The sequence below is a fragment of the Protomyctophum bolini genome (assembly GCF_963924005.1).
Source record: "Protomyctophum bolini genome assembly, chromosome: 5".
NCBI classification, from domain to species: domain Eukaryota; kingdom Metazoa; phylum Chordata; class Actinopteri; order Myctophiformes; family Myctophidae; genus Protomyctophum; species Protomyctophum bolini.
In genome coordinates this window covers 15,605,705-15,617,918 of record NC_137866.1, presented here as the reverse complement: position 1 = coordinate 15,617,918, position 12,214 = coordinate 15,605,705, and the positions used below count along the sequence as shown (strand labels likewise).

Genomic DNA, 12,214 nt, shown 5'->3' with positions numbered 1-12,214 from the left:
ATTTCACCGAAGAAAGACCTTGCAGTCTTGTTTCCATTCGGGTCCTATATTGGGGTGCTTGTTGCTATGTACAGTATATTGGCAGCATTTCATTTTTGTAATTTAGATTTTTAAACATTTTCTGAAAACTTAGGTCAGTATTTAGAAGGTGTTTTTAGAATCGGAATAGTCCAAAATGGGTTAATGTGACACCCACGGTACCCCTCCATGGTTTTGTCTATTGGTTCGCATAGAGACGCTCGACAAAGCCGGATGCGGTGGATTCGAATCCCCAGACCACCGCGGAGGTGGTGGGCTGGCAATTTAACCACTGCGAGCGCATGTGGGTTTTGCCCCTGCCTTGCGGTGGGCTGCTGCAAGCCAGGGCAATGGGATGGTTATCTGCACACAAACATACAGAAGATATTGTATTTATCAATAGGAGGAGTGCGGTAGAAAATTTAATAATTGTGCATGTGAGTGACGGTTGTGCAAAGCTTTGGACAGGGTTGCTGCATGTGCATTCAAGAAAATCGTCTGTCGGGTGGAAACTGTTTTCAGGATTCAAATTCAAAGCATCAAAAGTATGAGATCTACAAGCTCGTGCCAAGTTTCGAGCTGGTCGATCCATTACTTTTGATGTTTTTGTGTGTAACACAGTAGTATGATCAAGTACTGCATTCTTTTATTTACCACAAAAACACCAAAAGTTTAAATATGGAGAGACGAGATGGTATGTGCGTCTGCGCATGTGCTTGGGGTCGGTTATGCGTGTGTCCATGCGCATCCATGCATGCGTGATGTGTGTGCATGCCTGCACGTGCGTGAATGAGTGTGTGTGTGTGTGTGTTTGCGCGTGTGCCTATCCACACGCACAACTGTGTATAGGATGGTATATATATATATATACATCGTTGCGTCGCAGAGACTGGTCTGATGTCAAGGGGATGTAATGGAGGTCAGATGCTCGCATGTTGCCTGTGGTTTTCTACTGATGGCATCATGCAATCTGCTTCCATTTATTCAATTACCTTTTCTCTCCCCGTCCAAGGTTTACCGTTTAACGTATGTCTTATTCCATGGAGCTTAACAACCCCGGGACACGTCTGTCTGTGACAGAGCCTTCCATTCCCTCATAAATACTGCATAGGAAAGTTATGGAGGCTTCGTAAGGACTCCACCTGTGTGGATGTTTCTCCATAATATCGTTCCCTGCTTCCCACACCACACACACACGTTCCACTGTGGGCTTCCTCCCCACAGCAACCCGTCCGTGGTGGTGGTGGTGTGGCTTTTGAACCTACGTCCAAGACACTGAGGTAGAAAGATTCGGGTGCCAGCCGGAGTTCTAACGCGGCCCCCGTCACCGTCGGGGCCATTCGCCGGTCTTCTGGTGTTTCATTTTTCCAGAATGTCAAGTTTCAAACTGGAACTGATTGTCGTTCCCCTGTTCGCCTTTCATCTACTGTCAAAGTGCTGGCTTGGCTTTTGTGTTTTCTCTTTTTTTTGTCGATGCAACCGAGATTCCATCGCTGGAGCGATCTTTTTCCAGCCTCTCCTCCTCCTCCTCTCTTTTCTCTGTCTTTGGTGCTTTTTTTCTTGCATGCAGTTGTATCCTGTCAGAACTGTTCTGAAGTTCAATGTCGGTTCAACATCTCTCCTGTCATTTTGAAATAAGTCGACTGTTACGATTAGTCCCTTGTTTCAAACCGGAATGGTGTCAAAAAAGGTCTGATTTAAAGCACATGAAACCCTAGTGTCTCTGCTATTCTGGTAGTGTCATAATTGAACTTTGGTTAAAATACCAGCTCACAATGTGTTTGTGAGCTTCTAGAATAAACTACAGTATCTTCGCTTTTTGATGTACACTGAAGTAGGGTTTAAAGTAGGCATAACGATTATAATTTATCTCCCCCCCTGAGATTTTTTTATTTAACTACATTGCAAAAGAAGTAGCATTACTTTTGACAGTGCAGAAACATAATTGCCTTCCTTGATGAGCATCAACGACCATCATCATCTGGGCACAGTCACAGATACACACAGCTCCCCTCTACAGTGCTCTACTACTGAAAGTGTCATTTCTCTCCAAAAGCACTTGATGATGGAATATGACTAAAGCTCACATTTCACATCACACACTAGCCCCCCTAAAATCATTTTTTTTATTTCAATGAATCGATTCATATCATCGGGATTAATATCGATATATATCGATAGACGATATATCGTTACATGCCTAGTTTAAAGGGATAGTTCACCATAAAACGAGTACTTATTTTCTATCGATTACCCACCCAATGAAGCCTTGAATTATTTTTTTGTTTTTGAGGCATGCCTAAGCCAATAAGTTGATTACCAGCCGTGTATCCAGTTATTAATATCACTGTGTGGATGTTAGTCTCGTCCCTCTCAGTGTTTTTCTGCAATGTCTCGCCCCATATTTGCATACTGGACCCTGATTGGTTATAGCCTGTTTCCAGACCAATCTGGTTGGCTCGTCACCACTTCGGCCATGAATTCCTCCCACAATTGAGAGTGGCCAGACTTAATCTGCCTGGGGCAATATGCATTGCAAAGGCAGATGCAGGCTGGCTATGTGAGGCTAGTATCAAGTAGGAGACTCAAAGGAGACTCTTTGAGTAGATACACACACTGCTTCATTCACTGCATCATACAATTATTGGCTTAGGAATGAGACAAAAACGGAAAAAAAATCTCCATGAATTCCCGGCTCCACGGTGTGGGTAATTGATAGAAAAAGTCATTTTGGTGGTGAACTATCCCTTTTTAAATTTAAGTAGATAAACTTGAACCCTAGTGTAGTGTGTCCCAATGCTCTGCTAATTTTGGCAATCACAGTACAGGGCCCCAGTACAGAGCTCTCTGTACTGGGCCGCTAGTACAGAGAGTGTAATCTCTCTTGCAGAATGCGTTGGTGAGGATGCGGCCGTTCGATAACTTTGTTAAATTGAATTAATTTGTCAATCTAATCAATATGGTCTGTCATGTTAATAGTTAGTTAGGGTACTCCTAGAACTTAGTGCTGCCAAGATGCTTGCGTAAATATTTAGTTATTACTTAGAGATATGTTACAACTAATTTGTCTGGTGCAACAGCTTAACTTTTAGTAATGTGTAAGTCTTGACGTAAAAGCCATTTACGCTATAACTAGGCTTTGTTTGAACTTACTGGACACTAAGATATCATCCCTGTTGCCTGCCTCCTGTCACTATATGGATGCAGGACAATAAGATATCATCCCTGTTGCCTGCCTCCTGTCACCATATGGATGCAGGACAATAAGATATCATCCCTGTTGCCTGCTTATTGTCACCATACGGGTGCAGGACACTAAGATATCATCCCTGGAGAGGAACATCCGAGACCTGGAGGACGAGATCCAGATGCTGAAGACCAGCGGCGTGCACCCCGAGGAAGCCGAGCACAAGCAGGTGGAGGTCTACAAGAGCCACTCTAAGTTCATGAAGACCAAGGTAGAACCCTGTTCTTCATTCTCTGAAGAACGCCCCTCTCTCTCCTCCTCCGTCACCCTCTGCATGACTCCGGCGATGCAATGATGCCACTGAACCGTTGCATCGTCGCCGCCCACCGAGGAGCGAGCATGCGGTGGCATGAGGGGCTCTGTGTGTGTTGAGCACAATCTGCATGCCGTGGGATATGATGTCTCCTTAGGGTTGGGATCCCCAATTGCATGTGAGGAACCGGATCCAACATTGAGGAACCGGAAGTGGTTCCATCACATTTGGAACCGTTGCCGTTTTAATCACACTGTCCAGAGCTGGTATGTTGGCTTCACGTGCCAGCTATGCAATTACAATACCGGTTGTAACGGTATTGTTATGTGTGTGACATCATCATCATACTCAGAAGTTATGCAGGAACGCCAACTGAGTGGCAAAAAACTACTTTCTGGCCTTGACAGTCCATTCATCCATGATATCAAACCGGATCGCTGATTTCTATTTTTTCATTATTATTTTGGCTTGGCCTTTACTTCTTTAGCGATCCTAGACCGGGTTGCGCAATCTCACCCCCAGCCGCATGCCATTATACAGCAGGCTGACTAAAAGCTGAATAACTCCTAATATACGGAGCAGTCGGCACTCTGAGGTTGGCTTTGCGTCTAGCAGGTGGCCGTAAACCTGTTAAAAGGGAGTTGTTAAGGAACTGGAATCGTTTAAAATCCTCAAGGATCCCAACCCTACTCCATCCTCCAGGAAACATCCCCCTCAAACGCCTGCCTTCGGCACTACATGGCTACTGAGAACTCTCCGTCATTTTAAACGACTCCTTGCATGCTACAGATGTGTCATTCCAACTCTTCACGCTTTCCTGGTCTTTTCGGTTTTCTGAAAATCCATGTTTTCCCCAGTACAGGTTTTAATATTCACCAATTAGTCTAGTGTCCAGCAGAGGACCTCTATCTATTGGGTGAATCCGAATAGAATTAAGATATATAACACCTTGGCAATGCGGCCCTTTCTCACTGACTGTTCTTTTTCTGACAAACAACTGACTTGTTCTGTTTCTGACAATGCACTAACAATCTACTGACTTGTTCTGTTTCTGACAATGCACTGACAATCTACTGAATTGTTCTGTTTCTGACAATGCATTGACAATCTACTGACTTGCCAATGGCAGGTTATATTGGTAATATTTTTATATATATATGTATATATATAATATATGTAATATTTGGCAAGCGGCCTCCTGCGCCATGGGGCGGGGGGGGGGGTATGAAATAAGCTTTACTCCATGGATTTATTTAGCCACGTGTCCAAATGCACAGAGGACCGGATGAGCCATACATGTTTGCACCTTCTTATCTCCTTAGCAAGCTTAGCATTTTCGATATCAAATGACACTGATCATCCGCTGTATCGCTTCTTTGACCCCATGCCATCTGGACAAAGATACAGAACCTTAGTGTGGAAAAAAGGTTTTAGTTTTGTCCCCTCAGCCATCACAGCATTAAACAATCTGTCCCGCCGATAGGATGGTTCTGTGTACAGGGGGAACCTCATGTTTACGTATTGTTTTGGTGATCTCTTGTGTTGTTTGGTTGTGGGCGTTTGGACAGACAGATCTCTGAAGACAAATATCCCTTTCAGGGACATTACAAATGTATTATTTGTGACGATTTAGCTTCCCACTATAGTGGATCCTGTCGGAGCCTCACGCCCTGACGGAACAAATGCTCGACTATATCGACTTCTACGGCCATTACTTGACTGTTTACTGTCCTGCTTTTAGCCTGTGTGCAGGAAGCACTTCACACGGCCTGGCTCAAGTTACTCTGTCCTAGAGTTTATACTGGTTTATTCATAGGCGCGCGCACGCATGCACAGTCGCAAATACACACACACACACACACACACACACACACACACACACACACACACACACACACAAATGTACGGTCGCATGAACACACACATTTACTCGAATGCAGAGCATGGACAGCCCGGAGAGACAGACACACGCGTGCGTGCGTTTGTGTCAGCGGTCCAGGTTTTAAAAATGAAGTCTTGGGTTTCACGGAGGTTGGGTTGGGGCCGTGAGTGTCAGTGATGGCTGGGGTTAGATGAGTACTAGCGCTCCATGTGAAAAACGCTCCCCTTCGGTCATTAATGGTGCTCTTTGTAGGCTCCATTTGTCAATGTATTGGGGGGACGGACGGACGCTGGGGGGACGCTGGGGGGAGGATGCTGGGGAGGATAGTTTCTGATGCACTCATAAAGGATGTTTCTTTTTTTATGTTTTTATGAATGGGCCCCTGACAGATGAGCGCAAGCTTACAACAGCAGGGGGAAGGAGTTCTCTCCTCACCCCTCTCTGCACAGGGCCCTGCCATGATCTATACATCAAGGTGACGGCCCGGCCCGTCCGGCCTCTCCCATCCCAGGCCTCTCCCATCCCAGGCCTCTCCCATCCCAGGCCTCTCCCATCCCAGGCCTCCCTCCCGTCTTTCTATAGAATATCGTCGCCGTCGGTGCAGGAACCTTGTATCTCCACTTCTCCATGTTTGCACTTTGTGTGTGTTTTTCCCCATACAATGTATATTGTATATTGCCCTGTATACTTGATCATACCACCGCGTCACACAATAGCATTAAAAGTAGCAGAGGCGTGCTTTCTTGTGCTATTTCTGAATTGGAATCGTGTGAAAAGTGACGGTTTCCACCCGACAGTGACTATACAGTTGCACAGACAGCTCAGACCACATGCAGAAGCCTTTAACGCACGCACGCACGCACACACACACACGCACGCACACACAAGGGGTACATGACCTACAGAAAGGTCTCGGGTAGCCTTTTCATTGACCTATATCTCACACACACACACACACACACACACACACACACACACACACACACACACACACACACACACATGCTGTCCTGGCGGGGTCTGTCAGCAGCAGGGTCAACTGGTGGTGAGGGGAGGTTTTTGATAAGAGGAACCAGGAGGACAGTACAGGTTCTCTGGTTTCCAGCCCGGCCCCGGGGGGCTTTGATACTCCTGGCTCCTCCTGGGAATAAAGAAACTTTTTATTTTCCCCGGAAATCAACGCCCTACTTGATTGTCCTGCAATCGTCACACAGTGAGGCATCAACAGGACATTTACAAGCTGGAAACGTGGCACGCAGCGACGTGTTTTGAGCTTGTAGATCTATTTACTTAAAAAAAGAAATCTAATGTAATGAGGTTTCCGCCCGGCAGGGTTGATGGGACATATGGGGCGTATCTATACCTCGTGTGTGGCTTCCACGTGCATAGACGTATACCTTCTCTGGGGCGTGTGTATCTCCATAGACGTATAAAGGTAGACGCCTCCTTCGGCTACACAAGCTCTGGGGCTTGTGTAGCCCTTACTGTGCTGTGTTTCCAATGTATTTCCAATGTAATGGCCATATGGTTTGACCAAGCATTTTGTTTGATGGGGGGAGGGGGGCAGAACACATCCATCAAAGCTGAGTTCAGGTGTCAGACACAAGGCAGGTGTCTTGAATGCAGCTCAGTAAGGACATATGTCGACCCCGCCCGCTCACCTCCGCCCCACCCCCTCCTGGTGCTGCGGCCATCTTGGAAACTAAACACAATATAAACAGTGGGAGAGAGGTGGGGCTGAGAAAGGCCCTTATTGCGTTATTTTGGTTATGGGTGATAATGGCCAACTTTGAACGATTGTGTGTGTCCTATTCACCTGTTTCCTAGGCTGTGTTCCACTTCCTGTCGATTTCATTGGTCATCTGACCAGTTTCATTGGATCAAATCGACAGGAAGTGGAACACACAGCCTAGGAAACAGGTGAATAGGTGATCCTTGTAGCAGCGGCTGGACGTAGCACGTGGAAGGAACACGTTATTATTAACCAGTTCCTTTCCCCTCCGATCAGCGCCCTAGCTGGACAGGGAGGGGGAGGCAGTTTTTGAGACCAGGATTACTGCATGTTTTTGTGGGGTACCTACCCTAGGGATACAGGGGAATGGCATTAGGGTACCATTTCGCCTCTAGTGACTACAATTGAATTAGGACAGCCTATCTTTCTCTATATATCCACCATCTTTGCAGCAGCGTCGCTAGCTGCCGTTGTCCTTGTGTGTTGTCTCTGTAGCCTCGGGCCTCACTTAGCTAGCTGCCGTTGTCCTTGTGTTTTGTGTGTTGTCTCTGTAGGAGCCTCGGGCCTCACCGTCTCCCCGTGTCATGTCTCTGAGCTCCGCCATGCGACCACCTCCCACCTTCCTACACCCCTCCTGGACCACAGAGCGGCCCGAAGTACCTACCCTATATCGTCATGTTTTTGGCCTCTTTCTATCTCGTTTCACTAATCTCTTTCTCTCTCTCTCGCTCACTCTCAATTTAGTCGTCCCCCCCCTTTCCTTTTCCCCTTCTTTTTTCCTATAGTGCTCTTTTGAATGTATAACGAGTCACTCATGTTTTATTTTCCTTCTCCCACACTTTCTCGGCTCGTCTTTTTTTTCTTCTCCTCTGTTCCTCCTCGTCTTGCTGTCTCTCAACACTCTCACCGCTGCTCATATCTCACATTGAGGCTCATTTGATTCCACCCCCCCCCCCGTTTCCCATAATTTAGTCCACCCCCCACACTTTCTCCTCTCTCTCTCTCTCTCTCTCTCTCTCTCTCTCTCTCTCTCTCTCTCTGAGACACACACACACACACCCTCTCACTCCCTGTCTCCCGCTACTCTCTCCCTCCCCCCTTGACTCTTTTGGGGGATGTGGTGGTGGGTGGGAGGTAGCTGATTGGTCCAGACTCCGCTCCAGGGCGTGACGTGACGCAGCACCCTCTGTGTGCTCAGCACCACAATTAGAGAAATCTTTGCTCCAAATCAACCTCGCACATTTTTGGCACCGGTGCACCAGATGACAATCTCTTCTTGCACATAGCACAAGGCCTATAAGCAGCACAGAGGGAGGAAGGGAACAGGGGGAAAAGAAATGGAGAAAAAAACGAGAGAAAACACGCCGCTGGTCCATTTGATTTCCTTTGTGGTTTTTTTGCCCTGTTCTGTAAGGCCCTTTCCCTTAAATTACACCATTTCAAACAATGTGTAATCTGCCAGACATTTTGAGTGTAATATTGCTCCTCATAACTCATCTCTCCCTTGCATTTTCCTCTCCTCTCCTCTCCTCTCCTCTCCTCTCCTCTCCTCTCCTCTCCTCTCCTCTCCTCTCCTCTCCTCTCCTCTCCCCTCCCCCCCTCCCCTCCCCTCCCCTCCCCTCTCCTCTCCTCTCCTCTCCTCCCCCCCCCCCCCCCCCCCAACCAACTGGGCCGAGCTGTCATTTGTGTAAAGTAACTAAGTACATTTACTACAATTTTGAGGTAGTTTTACTTTACCGGATAATTTCCAATTTTTGGTACCTTTACTTCTGCTACTCCTACATCTCGGAGACAAATATTTTACTTCTACTCCACTACATTTATTTGAAAACTTTAGGTACTTTGTAGATTTGGATTATTATTAGCCTACAAAACATACATTACCTTCTATATACATGTTTACCCTCTGACATATTACACTCACATGGTCAAAAGAATAGTTCAGTAGTTTTCAACCGGTGGTCTGGGGACCACCAGTGGTCCTTGTTATTTTGATTGACATTTGCCAACAGTATGAAATTGTGTGTCAACGAATGATAACAACATATTCTTTAGTTTTGGGTCTGAGGCTCTAATCTCATCAAACGGTGGTCCGTGGCTCAAATGCCGAATAAATAATGGACCTTGATATGAAAAGGGTTGAAAACCACTATGTGATTCCACTTGGACCTGTACCCTGTCAACACACTGCTCATTTGCACTCACACACGTTTGCAACATACTGTAATGGTTAAACAACTAATAGTTTTTATTTATTTGAAGTTTAGACCTGAGTCACATAATAAAACAAACTACGTTTTTATACCAATACTTTAACTTGAGTACATTTCTAGTTCCGACCTTTATGTTGTAAAGTAAATACCAAATTGAGTACTTTCTTCCACCACGGGGCCGTACAGGATGCAGCAGGAATTGGACTGTTGTATTTAATTGCGTCCTGGAGCCGAGGACGGATATGACGGAGTGTGTTCTAGTCTCTCTCGTCGTGTTCAAGGGAGCGTGGCCTTGCGTCAACACTCAGTGTTTTGTTATGGACCGACTGTGTGGACTGCAGTCCAAGAAGTTCTGTTTTTGGAGGATAATGTGTCCACGAATGAACTCTGGGGAGAAACTGGTCCATGTTTTACAAATTGTCATAAATCTGACAATGCCTCGTATTAGCTGACCCAACCCCGGGCAGCACACACCACGCATCTGCTCGCTTCTCCATGTGTGCATGCCTGTCATTGCATGCCATTTTCACTCTTGAAAATGTACAAGTGTTTTCAATCGGCAAACCGTGTGTGTGTGTGTGTGTGTGTGTGTGTGTGTGTGTGTGTGTGTGTGTGTGTGTGGCTGTACTGAAGTACATTTTGATACCAATACTTTTGTTCTTTTTCCACCACTGCATGTGAGTGCACGTGCATGTTTCGATGTGCATTTTTTCTTAAACCCTGGTAGTGTTGACTAGCTGTGACAGTTTGATTTTATGCTGTAAAACGGTTTTAATAACAAGCTTGTGTGTGCGCGTGTGTGTGTGTGTGTGTGCGCGTGTGTGTGCGCGCATGCGTGTTCAGACGGACAGTGGTTTAAAGCAAGTGCATTTACATTTTTGTACTTTACTCCACTAAATTTATTTGAAAACTTTAGTTATAGTTACTTTGTAGATTTGGATTATTATTGCAAAACAACCTACTTCAAACCTATACCTCTATACCATTTGAAAATCGATCTACAAGCTTACGATATGTTGCAATGTGACACATTGTGAGCTTGTAGCTTGCCTATTTTCAAAAGATACATATATATATAACTTGAAACCGGCACATTCAGCATAATGAGTACTTCTTTTGATATTTTAAGTAGGCTACATTTTGATGTCGATGCGTTTTTCTTTTACTCAAGCTAATTTTGAATTCCGGACATTGACTTGAGAGTATTTCTATATTGCAGTATTGGTGCTTTTGCTTGAGTAAAAACATTTGAGTACTTTTTTCCCACGCCTGCAGACGGAGCAGCTGAAGCAGGAGTTCAGCAAGAAGGAGGCGGAGCTACAGGCGCTGCAGACCAAGCTGGAGACGGCGACCAATCAGAACTCGGACTGCAAGCAGCACATCGAGGTGTTGAAGGAGTCGCTGAGCGCCAAGGAGCAGCGCTCTGTCACCCTGCAGACTGAGGTGTGTGCACGCACGCACGCACGCACGCACGCACGCACGCACGCACGCACACACACGCACGCACGCACGCACGCACACCAAGGAACAACGCTCTGTCACCCTGCAGACTAAGGCCGGAAGTCAACACACACATGCACGCACTAGATTAGGTTATGTCCTTAACCCTCACACAACCAGTCCGTGGTTAGGTTATGTCCTTAACCCTCACACAACCAGTCTGTGGTTAGGTTATGTCCTAGGCTGGATGGCTGGAGGAAACAAAGTTCTTAGCCTTGCACGGCTGCTTGGTGTTGAAGCGCTCCCTGTACTGTAGTTCTCATGGGCCTTGAAGTCCACCCATTGCTATTCCCAAAGCGGACACAAAGTTCTGTGTGCTCTTACAGAAGTGTGTGTGTGAGCGTCTCCTTATCCTTACCCTGTGTGGCGTGTGCATCGATGCACAACCTTTGCCTTAGCTCTGAGTCCAATTAGTGTGATGTCACACACCTACCTCAACGTGTGCGTGTGCGCGTGCCTCCCTCAACATGCACTCTGCTGTGTGTGCCAAACAGACCAGTTGAATTCCAGGCTTAACAAAAAAGTCCATCTGCCCTTATTTGTAACTTATACACGGCAACATTAGGTATGTTGGCGCACATAAGAGGTTTCTGCCCGACTGCAACGATATAACGATAATTTATTCCCTTTCTTTCTCTCCCCACCGTGGCACGGCCCCCAATTTGAAACCCACGGGCACGGGAATGCGCGCGCAGCCGCGCACACACACACACACACACACACACACACGCAACACTGCTTGATTTGTCAAAATGTAACCGTAGGCGAGTGTCAAAGTGTGTTTATTTGCATAGAAGGTATTTTTGTTCCCTGAAGAACTCCCAGGCAGCCCGTGCCGCCAACAACAGCACGGCCAGGGGAGTGAACGTGGCTGCAGATTTGTGTACTGAATAATGTACTTTTCCACTTGGATTATTTTTTTCGTGACCTGACCTGTGTGCATGTAATGTTGTGGTGATTCTTTGTTGTTCCTGGAGCTCTTACGAGGACATGAAGGGCTAATTTGTTAGTTTAAAATGTTGGGTCAAAGTGACCCTTTTTTCGCAAGCAGCCTTTTGTGAGCTGGATAATATGGGTAGAGAGAGGCTTTCTGGGAAACAGACGCTCCCCGCGGTTTGTGTCCCAGCCTAACTGCTCCCCCCGCGGTTTGTGTCCCACCCTAACTGAGACTGTCTGAGCAGCCATCAGCTGGCTGAAGTTGATGCCAAGTGCAGACAAAATATTCCAACAAAAAGTATTGGGTCTGCAAGACTAAATCTCACCAATGGTGGTCTGTGGCTCAAATGCCGAATAAATAGTGGACCTCGATATGAGAAATGGTTAAAAACCAGGGGTTTAAATGGTTAAATCGTGGTGGTGCACATTTTCC

General features: G+C 46.3%; 1 protein-coding gene across 1 annotated transcript in view; it reads left to right on the top strand.

The window, feature by feature from the left end:
• LOC308314967 (ERC protein 2-like) overlaps positions 1-12,214 on the top strand; it is a gene marked incomplete at both ends in the record, with an annotated part of 254,270 nt that overhangs the window by 35,420 nt on the left and 206,636 nt on the right. The window contains 2 exons of the mRNA XM_080762791.1: positions 3,330-3,476; positions 10,621-10,788. Of these exons, the coding sequence (XP_080618917.1) occupies positions 3,330-3,476; positions 10,621-10,788 (315 nt within the window). The remainder of the gene's footprint in view (positions 1-3,329; positions 3,477-10,620; positions 10,789-12,214) is intronic.